General features: G+C 41.0%; 1 protein-coding gene across 2 annotated transcripts in view; it reads left to right on the plus strand.

The window, feature by feature from the left end:
• The window catches only part of AMOTL1 (angiomotin like 1), a 100,982-nt gene that overhangs the window by 57,976 nt on the left and 19,158 nt on the right, over positions 1–23,848 (plus strand). For both annotated transcript variants that reach the window (XM_070749646.1, XM_070749645.1), the window contains 2 exons: positions 282–426; positions 5,136–5,225. In XM_070749646.1, the coding sequence (XP_070605747.1) occupies positions 282–426; positions 5,136–5,225 (235 nt within the window). The remainder of the gene's footprint in view (positions 1–281; positions 427–5,135; positions 5,226–23,848) is intronic.

Genomic DNA, 23,848 nt, shown 5'->3' on the forward strand with positions numbered 1-23,848 from the left:
GGGAGGAAATGGGTGATAGGAATGATGAGAAAAACTAGTAGAATAGAAGTGCAGATTTAGTAGAAAGTCTGACAGTGTTGAGGGAATTATTTGTTTAGTAGAGTGATGGCGTTCGGGAAAAAACTGTTCTTGTGTCTAGTTGTAAAAGATTGTAAAAGAGTTCTTTTTATAGAAGTGGGGCAGAGTTGGCAGGATTTCTTGGTATTGTATAAAATTCAGCAATGGTTGACATGCATCCTTATTCAGCTTTTATTAGGACACCCGTTTCTCCTTTATCCTAGTTCGAAATGGAAATTCAGAGGATTTCAGAAGCTTATGACGACCTGGTGAAAATCACCACCAGGAGAGAGTCTCTAGACAAGGCGATGCGAAACAAACTTGAAGGGGAAATCAGAAGACTCCATGATTTCAACAGGGACTTGCATGGTATGTCACCTCCTTCTTCTTTTCCCCCTCTTCTTTCTCGTGGTCTTCTTCCTTCTCCTCCTTCTTCTCCTTCTCCTTCTCTTTCTGTCAGAGTTCTCCAGAGAGAAGACTCTCCTGCCAGAGTCCTTCTCTTTCTCCTTTGCCTAAGTGCATAAGTGCACTAGAGTGCCTTCCGACCCCTGTCCTATTGTCTCTCCTATATCCCATATATCTTCTCTTCTCTCCCTATATCTTTCTTCTATTCTCCCATTGATTATTTTATCCTATACTCTCTCTTGTATTCTTTCTCTAATTCTATTTCCTCGAAGGTGTCCTCTATTACCTTCATTGTGTATTATTGTGTATTGGATTAACTAACTAAATAATAAATAAAATAAATAAATAAATAAATAAATAAATAACTAAACAAACAAACAAACAAATAAATAAATAAACAAATAAATAATTTTGTGATTTCTATTACCAAACTCTAAGATCAACCACAACAATGAACTTAATTACTTTTGCACCTTTTTCTTCCATTTCTTAACTCATGTTCTCCACTCTTTTTATTACAGTGGTACCTCTACTTAAGAACTTAATTTGTTCCGTGACCAGGTTCTTAAGTAGAAAAGCTTGTAAGTAGAAGCAATTTTTTCCCACAGGAATCAATGTAAAAGCAAATAATGCGTGCAAACCCATTAGGAAAGAAATAGAAGCTTGGAATTTGGGTGGGAGGAAGAAGAGGAGGAGGAGAGTCGCTGCCCAGAGCAAAGGGAGTGTTTCTTTTCTATGGGTGCTGGCAGAGGTTTATTTCCTCTCCAAGCGCCCAGAGACAGGAAAATGCTTTGTTCGCTCTGGACTGCCAAAGCCTCCTTAAGCACCACCAAAAGGCTCCTCTGGCAGCCCAGAAAAGCCCAAGATGGCCGGGATTAAAGGGGGAATGGCAGGAAACTGGTGGGCCTTCGTGCCGCTCTCAAATTTCCTGGGAAATTTTTCTGGGCTCAGGTTGTTAAGTAGAAAATGGTTCTTAAGAAGAGGTAAAAATATTTATTTGTTTGTTTGTTGATTTGATTTGATTTGATTTGATTTGATTTGATTTGATTTGATTTGATTTGATTTGATTTGATTTGATTTGATTTGATTTGATTTGATTTGATTTGATTTGATTTGATTTGATTTGATTTGATTTGATTTGATTTGATTTGATTTGATTTGATTTGAATGCTGCCCCTCTCTGGAGACTGGGAGCGGCTTACAACAACAATACATAGTACAAATCTAATGGTTAAAAAAGGACAGTTTAAAACCCTTATTATAAAAACACAGTCATGCATCGCAAACAAACCATACATAAAATGGGGGAATCAATTTCCCCATGCCTGACGGCAAAGATGGGTTTTTAGGAGTTTGCGAAAGGCAAGGAGGTCAGTTCTAATCTCCAGAGGGAGTTGGTTCCAGAGGGTCGGGGCCGCCACAGAGAAGACTCTTCCCCTGGGCCACAGCACCGATAGGGAAAATGGAGCTGCGCGCGTAGCTCTACGTGACCAGCAGGCAGGCGGGCACACCCGCATGAGATTTGGCTTCTGCGCATGCGCAGAAAACCAAGTCTCATATAAGGATGTACACGCACATGACATTTCACCGATTTGGGGGAGTTTGCCAAAAATTTGTGAAATTGCGTGCGTGCAAGTGTCATCGTGCAAGATTTGGCTTTCTGTGCATGCGCAGAAGCAAAACATTGCATGTGCGCCCGCCAGTGACGTACACAATTGTACCAGCATCGATGGGAAACCCTTGCCTGGCCATGGACATAAACTTCAGTAAATCCAAGCTTTCACTGGGTGGTTTTAGTAACACAAAGAAGGTATAGGATACATTACCATATTTAGTTATAATCGGATCACATGTAGCACGTCCTGCTAATGTCAAGGATTATGTTGGTCAGCTCTGGTACATTTTGATTAGAATGCCACAAGTGCAAAAAAAAAAGTTTATTTATATAAAGTATTTAGCACTTTGTTAGGGCTAAAAAGAAGCTTAGTAAAAGCTACAGGGGGTGGACAAAATAATGGAAACACCTTGAAAATCCAAATTTGGAATGCAGATTTGTGAAGCTCCCTTCGAACAGTTTTTGTGGAAACTGGGTTCTGTACGTGTCTATTGAGCTCTGCAGTGATTTTAGGAGTTGCGGTCTTGCGATCCGCTCTAATAATTCGCTTTAGAGTCCAACGGTCTCTCTCAGACAACTTCGACTTTCGACCAGACCTGTGCTTGGCTGAGGACGTTTTCCCTTCTCTTTCAAAAGCAGTCATTACTTTTGAGACATGACCTGTTGAATTTCCAAACATTTGGTCACTTTCTGTTACACTAGTGCCTGCCATTCGAGCACCAACAATTTGGCCTCGTTGAAAGTCTGAGCAGTCTGCCATTTCTAGAAGGTTATAACCAATTTCCTTAAATTTCTGTTTAAAAAGGTAGTTTAAAAAAACATATCAAATAACACAATTTAAAAAAAACATTAAAATATGTCAAGTTTTGATTGATTTGAACATGTTCAAACATTATGATGCCAAAAAGTAAAGTGTTTCCAATTTTATGTCCACCCACTGTACATTCGGAGTGTAAGACGCACCCAACCTTTCAGCCTCAGCCTAGTGGGGAAAATTGTGTGTCTTATACAGTACTCCGAAAAATTCAGTATTTCAAAAAAGAAGGACATGGTATAGATTAGATTAGATTAGATTTATTGGATTTATATGCCGCCCCTCTCCGCAGACTCGGGGCGGCTCACAACAATGGTAAAAAACAGTACATAGTAACAAATCTAATACTGTATTTAGCAATCTAAATTACAGTTTTAGGTTAAAAAGTCCAAAAAAAAAGAAACCCCAATACATTAAAAAAAAGCACACAATCAAATCATACACAAAAACTACATGGGCAAGAAGGAGATGTTTCAATTCTCCCATGCCTGACGGTAGAGGTGGGTTTTAAGGAGTTTACGAAAGGCAAGGAGGGTGGGGGCAATCCTAATCTCTGGGGGGAGCTGGTTCCAGAGGGTCGGAGCCACCACAGAGAAGGCTCTTCCCCTGGGTCCCGCCAGACAACATTGTTTAGTCGACGGGACCCGGAGAAGGCCAACTCTGTGGGACCTAACGGGTTGCTGGGATTCATGCGGCAGAAGGTGGTCTCGCAGATATCCTGGTCCGATGCCATGTAGGGCTTTATATATTCCTTGGTTCACCTTTTAGGGCTCCCCAAAAATCTGTTTTAGTCACAAGGTGACAAATCACTGACATGACAGAAATAGGAAATTCTCTGCCGTAAAGATATTTTTCTTGGAACCCAATGCTATTTATAAGCAGAAATAATCTTTTGGCTCACAGACGCCAAAGTTAGGAACTGAACCAGTCTTCCCCCCCAAAAAACATTCCTTGATGTGTCCTGGGTTGGAAAAAATTCAGCTAGGCTGGATTTCTCCAAAAAAAGACCCTCTACCCTTGACTTGCATCCTTCTTCCTTATTCTCTAGTACAGTGTTTCCCAACCTTGGCAACTTGAAGATATCTGGACTTCAACTCCCAGAATTCCCCAGCCAGCATTTGCTGGCTGGGGAATTCTGGGAGTTGAAGTCCAGTTATCTTCAAGTTGCCAAGGTTGGGAAACACTGCTCTAGTATGATCTTGCCTTTCTTGCTGCTATTTATTTCCCCTTACCCTCTGAATCACTCCTTTTCAAATTTATGACATACACAAGAACAAGGGGGCCCAATCTGAGATTAGTTGGGAGAAAGATCAGAAGTATTTATTTATTTTATTTTATTTTATTTATTTATTTTGTCCAATTCACAATACATATTGAAGAGGATAGACATGAGTTATTATATATAAAGAAAGGATATAAAAGTCCAATACACAATGAGGGTTTTAGTGGGTATATATCAATATACACATAGTAAAATACATGATGAAGGTTATAGAGGAGATACTCATAGTAAAATATATCTAAGAAATAATAGAAAAGAAGATATAGGAATAGAATATATCAATGAAAGAATAGAAGAAGAGATATAGGAATAGAGGAAAGGTATATAGGAGATATAGGAGAGCAATAGGACAGGGGACGGAAGGCACTCTAGTGCACTTGTACTCGCCCCTTACTGACCTCTTAGGAATCTGGATAGGTCAACCGTAGATAATCTAAGGGTAAAGTGTTGGGGGTTTGGGGATGACACTATGGAGTCCGGTAATGAGTTCCACGCTTCGACAACTCGGTTACTGAAGTCATATTTTTTACTGTCAAGTTTGGAGCGGTTAATATTAAGTTTAAATCTGTTGTGTGCTCTTGTGTTGTTGTGGTTGAAGCTGAAGTAGTCGCCGACAGGCAGGACGTTGCAGCATATGATCTTGTGGGCAATACGCAAGAAACGTAACGCAAGAAATTTTTTTACTGAAAGAGTAGTAGATGCTTGGAACAAACCTCCAGCAGACATGGTTGTTAAATCCACAGGAACTTAATTTAAACATGCCTGGGATAAACATAAATCCATCCTAAGATAAAATACAGGAAATAGAACAAGGGCAGATTAGATGGACCATGAGGTCTTTTTCTGCCGTCAATCCTCTATGTTTCTATGTTACTTGTTAGCCTGCCTCTTACCGTTTAAGCATTCAGTGCAATACGCATGATACATTTTACATACTTAAAATCTTTCTCCTTCCTGTGTAGACCGACTGGAGACTGCAAATAGGCAACTGGCCAGCCGAGAGTTTGAGGGACATGAAAACAAGGCAACAGAGGATCTTTATGCCTCTCAAAGTGAGTGCTGTGTTAATATATCCTGGACCTATATAGGAATGAAAATGTATGTGATTTCCCGTCACTTCTTAGCACCCGAATCCCCCCCCCCCCTGTTTTCTGTCCTGTTTTTCTGGAAGAGATTGTTGTAACACTCTGGGGGGGGGGGTAGTGGAAGACTTTGAACATTTTAATGGAAGTGAAAAAATATGTGAGAAAAACAGAAACCCACCCTCTGATTTGCAAATGTAGTTCTTCCCACCTTCTTGGTTCTTTCAAAATTCACACAGAACCCAAAGTGGTGAAGCTATTAAATGTGGTGCCTTTAGCAATAGCACTTAGACTTATATACTGCTTCACAGTGCTTTTCCAGTCCTCTTTAAGCGGTTTACAGAGTCAGCCTATTGCCACCAATTATCTGGGTCCTCATTTGACCAACCTCGGAAGGATGGAAGGCTGAGTCAACCTTGATCCTGATGAGATTTGAACTGCCAAATTGCAAGCAGCTGGCAGGCAGCAGAAGTAGCCTGCAGTACTGCAGTCTGACCATATGCGCCACTGTAGCTCATGTTTTGTTAAGACATGCCACAGATACATTTGCATTCTTAGGTGTTTGCAACCGGACCACGGAAACAGTGGGTGAACATAATAATAATAATAATAATAATAATAATAATAATAATAATAATAATAATAATAATAATAATGGAACTTTGGCTGGCTGATCAGTGACGACTGATAATCAGGAACCAAATGTTCAGTGAAGTCGAATTAGAAGAAATACAGAAAATTTGCAAAATAGAAACACCAAAATCTGATCTGGCACCAGTAGAAGCTCCAATAAGATCTGAAGTCACTGCACAACTGGAACCTGATGAAAATTTGGAAAGACAGCAAGAAGCTGCAGATGAGACACTTGGCACTGCAATTCAAAGGCAGCAAGAACTTAAGGACCAAATACTTGCTCATGCGGGGTCCAATGCAGAGCGAAAGAGACTGCTGCCAGCCTTAAAAAACATAAGCAAGAAACGACTTGTCCCACTGATGGAAGACATTAACTCTGCACTTGCAACTGTCAATGTAACCTCAATTGAAGAATTGAATCAGCTTGCCTACAGTACAGCTGTGATAGTAACTGAAGAACTAGGGTTACTGCAATAGAAACCAATCGGAAAACCAACTGGAAAACCAAAATGGAAAATCCGACTAGAACTGAAAATCAAAAGCTTGAGATCAGATGCAAGTAACCTTCCACCCTCCTTGTCTTTCGTAAACAACTTAAAACCCATCTCTGCCGCCAGGCATGGGGGAATTGAGATCCTCTTTCCCCCTAGGCCTTTACAATTCTATGCATGGTATGTATGTATGTATGTTTGGTTTTTATATTAATTGATTTTTAATCATCAATACCAAATTACTATTGTACACTGTTTTATTGTCGCTGTTAACCACCCCGAGTCTCTGGAGAGGGGCGGCATACAAATCCAATAAATAAATAAATAAATAAATAAATAAACCTGAAGAAAATTAAGGAGCAGAAACTTAACAATCAGAAGATCAAAGACTATTTGACAAAAAAGTACTGGCTTAGTACAAGAAAGATCGAGGAAGCTCTGGAAATTGTAAAGCAGCAGATAACAGCGACAGCCAGGAAAATTGAGCGATATGAAGCTAGGATCACCCAGTACAGGCAGAATCAAACATTTCAATCCAACCAGAGGTAGTTCTCCAAGAACCTGCATCAGCAAACAGATAAGAAAATTGAAAAGCCAGAGGTGAAAATAACAAAGTTCTGGAAAGATTTCTGGGAGGTCGAAAAGGACTATAACAGGACTGCTGGGTGGATAAAGGACTTTGTGAAGGAATTCTCAGGGTGCAATATGCAGCAGCTGGAGATTTTATTTATTTGTTTGTTTGTTGGTTGATTTGATTTGATTTGATTTGATTTGTATGCCGCCCCTCTCCATAGATCTTGGGGCGGCTCACAGCAATAATAAACAATATATAACAAATCTAATAATTTAAAAGAAACACTAAAAACCCCATTATTAAAAGCAAACATACATACAAGCATACCATACATAACTGTATAGGCCCGGGGGAGATGTTTCAGTTCCCCCATGCCTGACGGCAAAGGTGGGTTTTAAGGAGTTTACGAAAGGCAAGGAGGATGGGGGCAGTTCTAATCTCTGGGGGGAGCTGGTTCCAGAGGGTCGGGGCCGCCACAGAGAAGGCTCTTCCCCTGGGGCCCGCCAAACGGCATTGTTTAGTTGACGGGACCCAGAGAAGGCAAACTCTGTGGGACCTAATCGGTCGCTGGGATTCGTGCGGCAGAAGGCGGTCCCGGAGATATTCTGGCCCGATGCCATGAAGGGCTTTATAGGTCATAACCAACACTTTGAATTGTGACCGGAAACTGATCGGCTACCAATGCAGACTGCGGAGTGTTGGTGTAACATGGGCATGGAATGATTGCAGAAAGAGTGAAGAGGGTAAAGAGCTGGACATCCCCTGGCACTGATCAGGCGAGAGGGCGCGTGTGCTTAAATGTGCGATTCGGCTTCTGAGCATGCGCCGAAAGCCAAATCTCGCATGAGGACAAGCGAGCAAGCGAGATTTGGGGCGATTTCATCCGCCAAAAATGGGTGAAATCTCGCACGCAAGAGCATCGTCGCGTGAGATTTCACTTCCAGCGCATGCGCAAAAGCCAAATTTCAAACGGCTGTATGCGTACACGCATCGGCGGCACAGAGATGCATGTGATCTCGCCCGTACTGAGTGTAACCCCCTACTGATTGGGTGGGAAACTGTTGAGTATGAACTTTTGGCTCAAATTTGTGGAGATGCCAACCAAGGAAATTAGGAACCAATTCATTAGTAATGAGGGACTGGCAAGAACAGCTTTCAAATTATCGTCATTGTTCCTAAGAGGAAAGAACAGACTGGCTGCTGTCCTTTTCTCTAAAGTTCCAAAAATAGATGCCATATGATGCCGTAGGAAGAATCGTCGAGGATGAATTTAGCCATCCCTGCCCTACTTTTTCAGCCTGATTAAAGTAATAAAAAGATGATAATCATTTTGTCCTATTTTAGAGCATTAAATGCCCCTGATTATCCAGGTTCTGGATGGAGAATCGTGTTGATTCTCTATTTTTACCCTTAGGCTTATCATATTCGGTTTGTAAGCCTCTTGAGAACTGTAACATTTTATGGTTGTGAATTTACAACTGGGTGTTCTACAGAGAAGTGTTGGTATTTTGTCCATCCAGTGTCAGTGGTGTAATGGGGTAAATGACACAAGGGCTTTCCATGCGCTCTTCACCCAGGGTGTATGTCAGATTATAAATTGTAAATACAGAAGAATCATTGAGTCTGTCATCTGCACCTCTATAACTGTGTCGTTTGGTTCTGCAACGCAACAAGACCGACACAGACTTCAGAGGATAATCAGAACTGCAGAAAAAACCATTGCTGCCACCCTGCCTTCCATCGAGGACCTGTAAGTCAAAAAGAGGGCTGTGAAAATATTTACTGATCCCTCACATCCTGGACACAAATTGTTGCAACTCCTACCCTCAAAACGTCGCTGCAGAACACTGCACACCAAAACAACTACACACAAGAACAGTTTTCCCCCGAACGCCATCACTCTACTAAACAAATAATTCCCTCAACACTTGTCAAACTTTTAACTAAGTCTGCACTTCTATTTCTACTATTTTTTCCTCATCATTCCTATCACTCTTTTCCTCCCGCTTAGGACTGTATGACTGTAACTTGTTGCTTGTATCCTTAGATTTTTCTTAATATTGATTGTTTATTCATTGCTCATTTGACCCCTATGACAATCATTAAGTGTTTTATCTCATGATTCTTGACAAATGTATATTTTTCTTTTATGTACATTGAGAGCATCTGCACCAAGACAAATTCCTTGTGTGTCCAATCACACCTGGCCAATAAAGAATTCTATCTATCTATCTATCTATCTATCTATCTATCTATCTATCTATCTATCTATCTATCTATCTATCTATCTATCTATCTACCTACCTACCTATCATCTATCTATCTATCTATCTATCTATCTATCAATAATCTATCTATCTATCTATCTATCTATCTATCTATCTATCTATCTATCTATCTATCTATTTTGTCCAATACAAATTGAAAGTTAAGGAGAATAAAAACGTGTAGTAGTAAATATCAGGGAAGGGAAAGAAGAAGAGATATGAGAATAGAATACATCAATGAAGAGTAGAGGAAGGATATATGGATGGGAGAAAAGATATATAAAATATAGGAGAGACAATTGGACAGGGGACGGAAGGCACACTAGTGCACTTATGCTCGCCCCTACTGACCTCTAAGGAATCTGGAGAAGTCAACCATGGAAAGTCTAAGGGAAAAATGTTGGGAGTTGGGGGTGAACACCACGGAGTCTGGTAATGAGTTCCATGCTTCAACAACTCGACTGCTAAAGTCATATTTTTTACAGTCAAGTTTGGAGCGGTTGATATTAAGTTTGAACCTGTTGCGTGCTCTTGTGTTATTGCGGTTGAAGCTGAAGTAGTTGTTGACAGGCAGATTGTTGCAGCATGATCTTGTGGGCAATACTTAGATCATGTTTAAGGCATCGTAGTTCTAAGCTTTCTAGACCCAGGATTGTAAGTCTATTTTCGTAGGGTATTCTGTTTTGCGTGGTGGAGTGAAGGGCTCTTCTGGTGAAGTATCGTTGGACCTTTTCTAGGGTGTTGATGTCCAAAATTTGGTGTGGGTTCCAGACAGAATTCAATTCAATTCCATTCCATTCCATTCTATTCTATTCTATTTGTAGAATATTTTTCATTTAATTCTGGCTAATTTGAAAGAAACTTTGTTTAAAGGCTAGGAGAAATTGCTAAATGACTGAATAGTGTCTGTGAACTGGAATTAATCAGTGAAGTTTCAGGAGGGCAACTTCTTTGAAGAACAGCAGCCTAAAACATGGATGCAATTGATTAAAGAGTGCAGTGCCCCTAGGTAGCTGTCAGCGGTAAGGTTTTGTCTGAGCAGGAGAAATTTACAGACGGCTGTTATGTATCAGTTGGGTTGATAAAATCAGAAATGGGGAGGTAATAAGCCACCTGGGAAAGCCAAGGGAAAGAATCAAAACCATAAAAAAGAGAAAGTTAGAACATTTTGGACATGTGATGTGGCACCAGCATTATTCACTTAATCCTCAAGGAAAGATTGAAGGCAAACAAGGCCCAGATAGAAGAAGAACATCATGGCTTCAAAATCTAAGGGACTAATTGGGGGAAAACTCAACAGCACTTTTTTGATGAAAATTAGGATTACTAACATGATCGCCAACTTCGGATGACAGATATGGCAGAAGAAGAAGAAAGAGGAGGAAGAGGAGGAGGAATGAACTAAATTTAATAATAATAATAATAAATAATAATAATAATGTAATAATAATAATAATTTATTAGATTTGTATGCCGCCCCTCTCCGAAGACTTGGTGGCTCACAACAATAATAAAAATAATGTTACCATGGAACAAATCTAACACTTCCCTCCTGAACCTTATTTAACCCTGAAACATTTAAATATGTTAAAGGGTTAAATAAGGTTCAGGAGGGAAGTGTTTTTAATAGGAAAGTGAACACAAGAACAAGGGGACACAATCTGAAGTTAGTTGGGGGAAAGATCAAAGGCAACGTGAGAAAATATTATTTTACTGAAAGAGTAGTAGATCCTTGGAACAAACTTCCAGCAGATGTGGTTGGTAAATCCATAGTAACTGAATTTAAACATGCCTGGGATAAACATATATCCATTGTAAGATAAAATACAGGAAATAGTATAAGGGCAGACTAGATGGACCATGAGGTCTTTTTCTGCCGTCAGTCTTCTATGTTTCTAATATTAAAATTAAAAAAGACATATAAAACCCTATCATTTAAAACCAAACAACACATACATACCAAACATAAAGTATAAAAGCCTGGGGAAGGTGTCTCAGTTCCCCCATGCCTGGAGATATAGGTGGGTCTTGAGTAGCTTACGAAAGACAATTCTTACAGATAAACTACAAATCTAGGATCTGCCAGTCCCAGTCAATAACTGCAATAACTGCCCATTCATTGGGACTGGGACAGCAGAACCACAGCCTCTGCAAAATACAATATTTATTATTTTTTTATGAACCAAGGCGAATATAAATGTACAGAATAATGTTGCAGGATCCAATCTGGGTGGGTTTACTAGGACCAGAGGTTTTGTCTTCCAAGCTTTCAATCTTGTGCTGGAGCCCATCTTCAGGGAATTTCTCTAAGCTACGAAGGTCGCCGAGAAAGTAATGCACCACATTTTTTTTCTTAGCCTACAGTAATAGTATGAATGCAAAACTTTAGATATAGATTATTTGAATTGTCAGGAGTGTGTGTGTAAATTTTGTGTTTCTTCAGACAGATAGCATAGCTGCAGCAGTATTTCGAAATGGCGTTTGTAAGCAATGTACGTTACAAGCAGTGTGCCGTCATTGAATTTCTCACTATGGAGAAAGAAACTGTTGGGAACATTCACAAACGTTTGTGTACAGTTTATGGAGAATCTGCAGTCGACTTAAAGGTCCGTTGGCCGCCTCCAGGCCGGCGGCGGTTGCGGTGGCACAGGGAGCACTGCGGGACACGGGGGATTCCGGCGGCAGTCAGGGGGAGCGGGGTGGCGAGCAGGCGCACAGGGAAACCCCCCCCGCTCCCCATTGCCTCAGTGTGCCCCGCGTCGTCGCAAGGCGTGACACGCTTCCGGGAGGCGAGCGAGCAGCTTCCCCCATTTAAAAGGGGCAGAGGGCCGCTTGCCTCCCTCTTTTGACGCTCTGCCATGGCCTGGCTGGCAGCGAACGGACTATCAGAGCCCACGAGGCTGGGCTCCGCAGCGGAGACCGCCGGCCTGCCTACTGGGCCAGTGGGAAAAGTAGCGGAGCCCACATGGCTGGGCTCCGCGACGGAGACCGCCGGCCTGCCTAGCGGGCTGGCAGGGAAGGGAGCGGAGCCCACATGGCTGGGCTCCGCGACAAAGACCGCCGGCCTGCAGATTGGGTCGGAGGGGAAAGGAGCGTGTTTGTGTACAGTTTATGGAGAATCTGCAGTCAACAGAAGTACGGTTAGTCGCTGGGCACAGAAGGTGAGGCCATTAGAAGACAGTGCAGAAATGGCTTTGTGACCAGAATAAGGAGTGGTACCGACAGGGCATACACGCCCTTGTGTCTCGCTGGAGGAAGGCCATAGAACGGGATGGAGATTACGTGGAAAAATAGGGAGTGTAGAAGAAACACCATTCTTTCTTGTGTGTAAGTTTCTTTTTTATATATAAAATTTTTATTGTTTTTCAAATACTGTAAAAGACAAAACGTTACCAACAAACATGAAAGGAACAGATGAAACACATAACATAAAAAGGAGCTACAATTGCTCCACTCAGAATAGAAGTCTTCTTAATACAAAAAGGAAAAAACTATTATACGTTAGATCAGTTCAGAGAAATAAACACATCTATTACAAAACTCAATCTATAAACATTTCAATCTAATATTTTAACCTATTATTTTAACATCATTAAACACTTTTTTAAATTCAACCAGATATAGACCTTCCGCCAAATTTTATAAAATTCTGATTCTTCTTGATTATTCAACCACCTCATCATCATATCTAGCTCTGCACATTCTATAATTTTTCTAAATACCTCCTCTTCTTTAGGTATTTTCAGTTCTTTCCATCTTTGGGCAAAGACAATCCTAGCAGCTACTAAAATATGAGTTATTAAATAATAGATTTCTTTTTTATATTTATTATTTGTAATAGCTAATAAAAAAAATTCTGGAGTTTTATTTTATTTATTTATTTATTTTGTCCAATACACAATGAGGGTTTTAGTGGGTATATATCTATATACACATAATAAAATACATGATGAAGGTTATAGAGGAGATACTCATAGTAAAATATATCTAAGAAATAATAGAAAAGAAGATAAAGTAATAGAACATATCAATGAAAGAATAGAAGAAGAGATATAGGAATAGAAGAAAGGTATAGGAGATATAGGAGAGCAATAGGACAGGGGGCGGAAGGCACTCTAGTGCACTTGTACTCGCCCCTTACTGACCTCTTAGGAATCTGGATAGGTCAACCGTAGATAATCTAAGGGTAAAGTGTTGGGGGTTTGGGGATGACACTATGGAGTAATGAGTTCCACGCTTCGACAACTCGGTTACTGAAGTCATATTTTTTACAGTCAAGTTTAGAGTGGTTAATATTAAGCTTAAATCTGTTGTGTGCTCTTGTGTTGTTGTGGTTGAAGCTGAAGTAGTCGCTGACAGGCAAGACATTGCAGCATATGATCTTGTGGGCAATACTTAGATCTTGTTTAAGGCGTCTTAGTTCTAAACTTTCTAGGCCCAGGATTGAAGGTCTAGTCTCTTGTTGTGTAATTTCCCTTAACCATACGTACATCTACGTACCCTTTGCTAAAAAATATTACGGGAACTACCACAATTCGTAACTGAGTTGAGCTGCTGATCCACAACATAGGAGCCAATGTAGTTCCTTAAAGGACGGGTCATACAAAATTCCACAGATGTTTGGCGTGAATACCCTATGTAATTCAGACAGGCCCAGGCTGCAAATAGCAGATAGAATGTTTCCAAGAATAGAAAAAGGATTATGAAGATCCTCATCAGATAGGCTTTATTTATTTATACTCAGATATTCACAGCCTTGTGAATACCATCTGCAGTGTAGTCCTGAGATAAAAACAGAACTGGGTATCCTGGGTTAACGGGCAAGGTGTTTCTATGCAGCAGCATATGGAGTAAGATGAATATTAGGAATTTTAGAATTTTAGAAATTCTTCCCAAGTGATCATCAGGTCTATATGACAGAACCAGCTCCCCCCAGAGATCAGAATTGCCCCCACCCTCCTCGCCTTTCGTAAGCTCCTTAAAACCCACCTCTGTCGTCAGGCATGGGGGAATTGAGATATTCCTTTCCCCCCAGGCCTATACAATTTATGCATGGTATGTTTGGCTTTTAATAAGGGTTTTTCGTTATTTTAAATATTAGATTTGTCCGGTCACAATTCAAAGTGTTGGTTTTGACCTATAAAGCCCTTCATGGCATCGGACCAGAATATCTCCAGGACTGCCTTCTGCCGCACAAATCCTAGCAACCGATTAGGTCCCACAGACTTGGCCTTCTCTGGGTCCCGTCGACTAAACAATGTCATTTGGCGGGTCCCAGGGGAAGAGCCTTCTCTGTGGCGGCCCCGACTCTCTGGAACCAGCTCCCCCCTGAGATTAGAACTGCCCCCACCCTCCTTGCCTTTCGTAAGCTCCTTAAAACCGACCTCTGCCGTCAGGCATGGGGGAACTGAGATAACTTCCCCAGGCCTATACTGTTTATGTATGGTATATTGTGTGCATGTTTTTTTAAATTATGGGTTTTTAGTTTTAATTATTAGATTTGTATTATATATTGTTTTCTATTACTGTTGTGAGCCGCCCTGAGTCTACGGAGAGGGGCGGCATACAAATCTAATAAATTATTATTATTATTATTATTATTATTATTATTATTATTATTATTACTATTATTTATTATTATTATTTATTATTTATTATTATTATTTATTATTATTTATTATTATTAATTATTATTATTAAATTTAGTTCATTCCTCCTGCTCTTCCTCCTTTTTCTTCTTCCGCCATATCTGTCATCAGAATAGATAGATAGATAGATAGATAGATAGATAGATAGATAGATAGATAGATAGATAGATAGATAGCAATAGCAGAAAACAGAATAACAGAGTTGGGAGGGACCTTGGAGGTCTTCTAGTCCAACCCCTTGCTCAGGGCAGGAAACCCTACAGCACTTCAGACAGATGGTTATCCAACATCTTCTTAAAAACTTCCAGTGTTGGAGCATTCACAACTTCTGGAGGCAAGCTGTTCCACTGATTAATTGTTCTAACTGTCCAAAAATTTCTGCTTAGTTCTAGATTGCTTCTCTTCTTGATTAGTTTCCACCCATCACTTCCTGTTCTACCCTCAGGTGCTTTGGAGAATAGCTTGACTTTGTGGCAGCTCCTGAAATATTGGAACACTACTATCATGTCTTCCTCCTTTATTAAACTAGACATACCCAGTTCCTGTAACCAGTGTTCCCTCTAATTTTTTTTTGGGGTGGGCGGAAAAGTATAGTGTCTGAGCAGCAGTCCCTTCGGGACTGGGTGGCACAGAAATATTAGATAGATAGATAGATAGATAGATAGATAGATAGATAGATAGATAGATAGATAGATAGATAGATACCGTGTTTCCCCGAAAGTAAGACAGTGTCTTACTTTCTTTTTATCCCCAAAAGCCCCACTATGTCTTACTTTCGGGGTATGTCTTATATTGTTAAAGGGGCACTGACAGCTAAAAAAAACTGTGTAAAATGTGTTTTTTTAGTGTATATGCATTTTACCTTCTGTGACGGGCGGGGGGGGGGAGGTTTCTTTGGAGTAGGGACGTGCCCGAGTAAATTTGCAGAGGCGGCAGTGACAAGTGCAGGAGACAGCGCGGCGACGTATGGAGAGGGGGACGGTGCGGACGTGGGCAGGAGGCGGCGCGCAGCTAGATGAGAGGGAGGTGGCAATACCCCCCGTGTTTCCCCAAAAGTAAGACATATGTCTTACTTTCGGGGTACGGTTTATATTGGCCGACCCCCCTGAAACCCCCGATACGTCTTACAATCGGGGGTGTCTTACTATCGGGGAAACAGGATAGATAGATAGATAGATAGATAGATAGATAGATAGATAGATAGATAGATAGATAGATAGACAAACAAACAAATAAATAACCCACCCTGTTTTGCCTCAGAGAATTTCAAAATAAAATACTGTACTGTGTGTCTATAACAGTGAGCTCATAATAGGGCAACTCTATCAATATCAAAATGCCACTTAAATAGTTGAGCTAGTTTCAAACTAGATTTTGATTTTCTTTCTCTCTTCCTTACTCCCATTCTTTTTCTTTCTCTTTTCCTTCCTCTCTTTTTTCTATCTGTTTCTCTCTCTTCCTCTCTTCCTCTCTCTCTCCTTCCCACTCACTCTTTCCCTCTCAGCTTCTGGGCAGGTTTGAAAAACTCTGAGTTGATGATGATTTTTAAGTGAGCGATTGCTCACTGCTCAGCTTAGAGGGAACTATGCCTGCAACCATTCTTCATACGTTATAACCTCCAGTCTCCTAATCATCTTTGTTGCTCTTCTCTGCACTTTTTCTAGAGTCTCCACATCTTTTTTACATCATGGCGACCAATGTTTATATGTTTATCCCAGGCATGTTTAAATTCAGTTACTATGGATTTATTAACCACGTCTGCTGGAAGTTTGTTCCAAGGATCTACTACTCTTTCAGTAAAATAATATTTTCTCACGTTGCTTTTGATCTTTCCCCCAACTAACTTCAGATTGTGTCCCCTTGTTCTTGTTTTCGCTTTCCTATTAAAAACACTTCCCTCCTGGACCTTATTTAACTCTTTAAACATATTTAAATGTTTCGATCATGTCCCCCCTTTTCCTTCTGTCCTCCAGACTATACAGATTGAGTTCATTAAGTCTTTCCTGATACATTTTATGCTTAAGACCTTCCACCATTCTTGTAGACCGTCTTTGGACCCGTTCAATTTTGTCAATATCTTTTTGTAGGTGAGGTCTCCAGAACTGAACACAGTATTCCAAATGTGGTCTCACCAGTGCTCTATATAGCGGGATCATAATCTCCCTCTTCCTGCTTGCTATACCTCTAGCTATGCAGCCAAGCATCCTACTTGCTTTCCCTACCGCCTGACTGCACTGTTCACCCATTTTGAGACTGTCAGAAATCACTACCCCTAAATCCTTCTCTTCTGAAGTTTTTGCTAACACAGAACTGCCAATACAACACTCAGATTGAGGATTCCTTTTCCCCAAGTGCATTATTTTACATTTGGACTAAGTCAATCTTGAGCCGGTCAGGATCAAACTCCTGCCAGTGAATGGAGTCAGCCTGCAATACTGCATTCTAAACATTGTGCCACCCCGGCTCCTAAGATCATTAAGTAAGATAATTAAAATATTGGAAACTTACCAATTTGTGCAGAGAGTGACTGTATATAAGAGGAGTTTGAATTTAAGCAGAGCACTTGGGTTAAGCATGTTTATTTACTGCTTTGTACAGTAAAGAGATACGCGAAGCAGATCACAATAATTTCCCACTTATAATTAATGGTTGTAAAAATTGTAACACAAAATTATAGTGAATTTAAATTGAGCATAATTGAATGAACAGCAAATAAATGCGCTTTGAGATTCAAGCAAAAAGGGAAACCAAAGTTTTTAGGCAAATGTAAAATAATAAACTTGATATGCACAATTGTCTTCAATACACAATGTGAGGGTGCAACAGCATAAATACAGTTCAGAGGTTTCTGGTCGGTTAGAGGAGGCTGGAAGCAAGAAAGGAAAAATGGGGAGGGGAACTTGCAATAATTTTCTCAACACTCCCTCTCCCTTAAGGCTTGGCTTATGTGTTTCTATTTTGAGCACAATGTTTAAGATAACTGATAACAGTGAGCCTAAATAGAATTCAGTTTAATTTTTTTTTCCTTTTTATGTTTGAGGATGTAAAACATATGCTTTGCAATAAAATAGATTTAGTTTTGCATATGTAGATTTAGTTTTGCATATATAGGTATTTGTGCCTCCCTATCAGCGATTTAGTGTGAACATTTTACTGTTCCTGAACTTCCCCGAAGATTCTTCACCAGAATCTCGAGGACTCCACATAAGCGTTTCCTGGAGAACGAACAGGCAGAAGATGTTCCTCATGCAATGAAACATAGCTCACACAAGGGCATCCAAACCATTTGGGGGATGCTTGGCAGCAGCTGAAGTGCATTGAATTCTTTCCCATCCGATGACTCAGTACCAAGTTCACATGAATGGGGCAAAGCTAAATAAAGCACAGCATTGCCTCCCCACCCCCTGATGTTGATATTAGCAAGGCCTTGCTGGAATCAATGGCAGATATGTTGCTTCAAATCTACTTGAAAGCTTTTATCTAAAGTAGTTTTCCCACCAGGGTGGACTGAATCTCTTTGGGGCAGCCTGGACGTGCAGATGATGTGGACATGTGCATTTACGCACATCCATTTTGTCTGGTATCCCAGTTCAAATGGAGGCTCATCCTTAATGACTTGCTATATTTTAAAATAATAATAATATCAAAATTATATTCTGTTGTGGTTGGCTCTGGCCCAGCTCCTGCCCCAGGGAATGTGGAGGTGGATGCAGGGGAAACTTCAACATGTCATAGGCCTGTTTTATTGCCCACAGAGTCAGGTAGTTCAGTTTCCTCGGACAAAGAAGAAGGTGGGGGTGACTTGGAAGAGGGGGGCTTGGCACACAGCCCAGGAAGGCAATCTCCATTATCTTCGGTTGATTCAGATGCGGAAGTCTTGGACACACGCAGGCGCAGAGTTATGCGTAGAAGAGACCAATTGAGGACATATTACAGGAGATAAGAGAGGCCACCTGTGTTTGGGTGGGGCTCCAGTAATTAGTGCTGCTGATATAAATAGCAGCGTGTGGGTTTGGCCGTTGTGGAAGATTATCTGATCGTTGTGCTTCAGGACCGTGCCTTGCTGACTCCGGACTTTGTTGATTTTTCACTACTTTGAAACCAAAGCAGAGCAAAGTGTGTGTGTTTTTCACTTTGTGGAAGAAGAAGGGCTGTGACGTTTCTTCACAGCTGCAAGCTAAGCACTTAAGGACTGATTAAGGGACTTGTACAGACTACCAGGTTGTTTTGGGACGAGTGCTCTTTGCAATACAAAAAGAGTGCTTAGTTTATTTTGAATTTTGTGATAAAGAACATTGTTTTGAATTTTCAAACGTGTGTGTGTCTGCAATTTGTACCCTTGAATTTTCAGGAGGCTCATACCAGAAAGCCCGGCAGAACATATTCCTTTTATGAAAAAAAAGGACCAGGGGAGACATGAGAGCAGTGTTCCAATATCTCAGGGGTAGAGGGAGTCAACCTATTCTCCAAAGAAGAGGGAGTCAACCTATTCTCCAAAGCACCTGGGGGTAGAACAAGAAGCAATGGGTGGAAACTAAATAAGGAGGGAAGCAACTTAGAACTAAATTTCCTGACAGTGGGAACAATTAATCAGTGGAACAGCTTGCCTCCAGAAGTTGTGAATGCTCCAACATTGGAAGTTTTTAAGAAGATGTTGGATAACCATTTTTTGAAGTAGTGTAGGTTTCCTGCCTAAACAGGGAATTGGACTAGAAGACGTCCAAGGTCCCTTCCAACTCTGTTATTATTGTTGTTGTTGTTATGTTTTCACATTATTATTAAAAGTTTGTGTTAGGACTGGTGAGGGCTCACATTTGGAAAGCAAACAGCCCCCTTCTAGATGTTTGCATATATGTACTGTACATGCAAATGTATGTGTAGGTGGAGAACCAGTTTGGTGTCGTGGTGGAGGTGCTGGCCCAGAACCTGAGTTGTAGTCCTCCCTTAGGCATCAAAACTCTCTAAATGACTTCAAGCCAGTCTCAGCCCAATCCATCTCACAAGATTGTAGTTGTGAGGAAAATAAGATAAGGTGTTTACACAGCCTTGAGTTATTTGTAAAAAAAACCAATTAAGGCATGATATAAATAAATGCACCATTGAGTGACCAAAAGCAGGATATAAATCCCACAATAATTTCGAACACTATATGGGTGTTCTTATTTAAGAGCCTAGATGGCTCTTACAAGTATCAGATCACCTCGAGGTTTGATTACTGCAATGCTCTCTACATGGGGCTATTTTTGAAAAGTGTTTGGAAACTTCAGATTGTGCAGAATGCAGCCGCGAGAGCTATCGTGGGGCTTCCTAGATTCGCCCACATTTCTACAACACTCCGTGGCCTGCACTGGCTGCCGATCAGTTTCCGGTCACAATTCAAAGTGTTGGTAATGACCTTTAAAGCCCTTCATGGCATTGGACCAGAATACCTCTGGAACCACCTTCTACCGCCCGAATCCCAGCGGTCGATAAAATCCCACAGAGTTGGCCTTCTCCGGGTCCCGTCGACCAAACAATGTCGTTTGGCGGGCCCCAGGGGAAGAGCCTTCTCTGTGGCGGCACCGGCCCTCTGGAATCAACTCCCCCCAGAGATTAGAACGGCCCCCACCCTCCTTGTCTTTCGCAAGTTACTCAAGACCCACCTATATCGCCAGGCATGGGGGAATTAAGACATCTCCCCCAGGCTTTCTTATATTTTATGTTTGGTATGTATGTGTTGTATGGTTTTTAAATTGTTGGGTTTTTTTAATGTAATTTTATTATTAGATTTGTTCCATTGTTATACTGTTTTTATTGTTGTTGTGAGCTGCCCCGAGTCTTCAGAGAGGGGCGGCATACAAATCTAATAAATTGAATTGAATTGAATCTAAAACCAGATGGTCGGCTACATCTTTGCTCTATATTCTCCTCAGCTTGTTTTACCACAAAATTTAGTCAGGCAAGCGCACAATGCTGCAAAATGAATGTGTGGGACTTTGAAAAGATGACCTAGCCTTCAACTGATCGTAGACAATTTGTCCTATCCTTGAGGCTGTCGGGTGAATTCTTAAGGGAAGATGTCATGTTGAATGAGATCTCAGTTTTAGTCCATTCCTGGTTCTGTCTCTAATAGCTTCCCCCACCACCCACGCTCCCAAATTATTTGCTCTTCAGGCAGCTGATTTATAGTCATTTTTTATCCCCAGGTATTGGTAATAGCATCTTTTATAGCACCTATAAAATATGTTCTATATATAGAAGAAGCAACCAAGAGTACATTTTAGACAAAGCTGAAAATCAGCTTGGCTTTTCAGCAGTGCAAGGAACTACAATGCAAATGGTAAAATAAACCGTTCTGCTTAGGATTCTCCATCATATTTACAACTTCTGGTGGCAAGCTGTTCCACTGATAAATTGTTCTAACTAATGAAATGTTGTATGCATAGTTCCCTCTAAGCTGAGCAGTGAGCAATCGCTCACTTAAAAATCATCATCAACTCAGAGTTTTCCAAACCTGCCCAGAAGCCGAGAGGGAAAGAGTGAGTGGGAAGGAGAGAGAGAGGAAGAGAAGAAGAGAGAGAAACAGATAGAAAAAAGAGAGGAAGGAAAAGAGAAAGAAAAAGAATGGGAGTAAGGAAGAGAGAAAGAAAATCAAAATCTAGTTTGAAGCTAGCTCAACTATTTAAGTGGCATTTTGATATTGATAGAGTTGCCCTATTATGAGCTCACTGTTATAGACACACAGTACAGTACAGTGGAACCCCGACATAAGAGCTGCTCTACTTAAGAGCAACTCGAGATAAGAGCTGGGAGGGGAGAGATATTTTTGTTCTACTTACAAGCCCAAATTCGAGATACAAGCGCCAAGGAGCTGTCTCCTGAAGCCAAACGCTAACTTCCGCGTTCGGCTTCAGGAGACAGCTGCGAAGCGGCGCGCGTGTTTTAAAAGGTTGCAGCCGGCCTGGGGGGGTCGGGGGGGTGCTTGCAGCTTTCTTTCTTGCTCTTTTTCTTTCTCTCTTTTACCTTCCCTTCCTCTATTTCTTCTTTTCTTTCTCCTTCTCACCTTCTTCCCTCCCTCCCTCCCTTCACTCATTCCTCTCTTACTCTCCCCTTTCATAAGTTTCCTTGCTTCCTTCCTCTGTTCCTGTCCCTTCCCCCTTTCTTTCTTTCTTTCTTTCTTTCTTTCTTTCTTTCTTTCTTGCTCTTTTTCTTTATCTCTTTTACCTTCCCTTCCTCTATTTCTTCTTTTCTTTCTCCTTCCCACCTTCTTCCCTTCCTCCCTCCCTTCACTCATTCCTCTCTTACTCTCCCCTTTCATAAGTTTCCTTGCTTCCTTCCTCTGTTCCTGTCCCTTCCCTCTTTCCTTCCTTCCTTCCCACCCTCCGTCCATTCATTCACCCATTCCTCTCTTGATCGCTTAAAGCCGGTCCCTGGTGCAAAAAGGGTTGGGGACCTCTGTCCTACAGGATTGGGTGGTAGAGAAGTTGAACATATGTAAATTTAAAAGTTTAAGAAAGTTTACAAGTTAAGTGAAAGAAACTTCATTATTCATTTATATGTACATGTACATTTCTTCATTAAAAACATGTCTTTCTGCATAATTTAGACTAACTTTGTGAGTTTTTTGAGGGCTGGAACCAATTAAAATTATTTACATTAATTCCTATGGGGAAAAGTCGTTCGAGATAAGAGCTGCTCGACTTAAGAGCCCAGGTCCGGAACGAATTAAACTCGTATCTCGAGGTACCACTGTATTTTATTTTGAAATTCTCTGAGGCAAAACAGGGTGGTTTTTTTTATTTATTTGTTTGTTTGTTTGTTTATTTATTTATTTAATATTTCTGTGCCGCCCAGTCCTGAAGGGACTGCCGCTCAGACACTATACTTTTCCGTCCACCCCCCCAAAAAATTAGAGGGAACACTGGTTGTATGCAGTACTGGGTTCCTACCAGTACGGGCCACACTGTAGTTCTGGTAGGAAAAATTGAGGTACGCACACAGCTCCGTGTCCCTAGGGCTCTTGTGCATGTACCGAGTGAAATTTTGCTTTTGCGCATGCACGGAAGCAAAAAAATTGCCAAACTCTCATTGGCGCACAAGTCCCCTCACAAGATTTTGCTTCCTGTGTATGCGCAGAAGCAAAATTTTGTTCGGATGCACGCAGGCGTGTGACGGGGTCACGGACCTCCAGGGAAAGAGCACGGTAGTGGCTGTAGGTAGAATCCACCTCTGGTTGTACGTTATGGATTACCTGTGTTCTGTTAGAAAGTTTATATTTGAAGCCCAGGGCCATAATTAGAAAGAAAATGTTGGTTATGACCTATAAAGCCCTACACGGCATGGGACCAGAATACCTCCGAGACCGCCTTCTGCCGCATGAATCCCAGCATCTGGTCAGGTCCCCCAGATTCGGCCTTCTTCAGATTCCATCAACCAGACAATGTTGTTTGGCGGGCCTAGGGGGAGAGCCTTCTCTGTGGGAGCCCCAGCCCTCTGGAATCAGTCCCCCCCCTGGGGATTTGTTCTGCCCCCACACCCCGCCCCCACCTTCCTTAAGAGTCTGAAGACTCATTTATGCCACCAGGCCTGGGGCCATTAGATCCTTGCCCCCTAGGCATTGAATGTGTTGAGAGAATGTTGAGTGAATGGAATGTTTGTTTCTTATTGGAGGGTTTTAGATTCTTTTGGAGGGTTTTTGGAGGGTTTTAGATTCTTAATTAATGAATTGGATTCAATATTTTGTATACTGTGTATTATATGTTCTGAGCTGCACCGAGTCCTCGGAGAGGGGTGGCATAGAAATCCAATTAATAAAATTAATATTATATGTATATATAATAATAATAATAATAATAATAATAATAATAATAATAATAATTATTATTATTATTATTATTAATTAGATTTGTATGCCACCCCTTAATATAAAAAACAGTCATATATCTCAGACAAACCATACATAAAACGGAAACGGCCCAGGGGAATCAATTTCCCCATGCCT

Source organism: Erythrolamprus reginae, chromosome 4 (genome assembly GCF_031021105.1).
Source record: "Erythrolamprus reginae isolate rEryReg1 chromosome 4, rEryReg1.hap1, whole genome shotgun sequence".
NCBI lineage: Eukaryota > Metazoa > Chordata > Lepidosauria > Squamata > Dipsadidae > Erythrolamprus > Erythrolamprus reginae.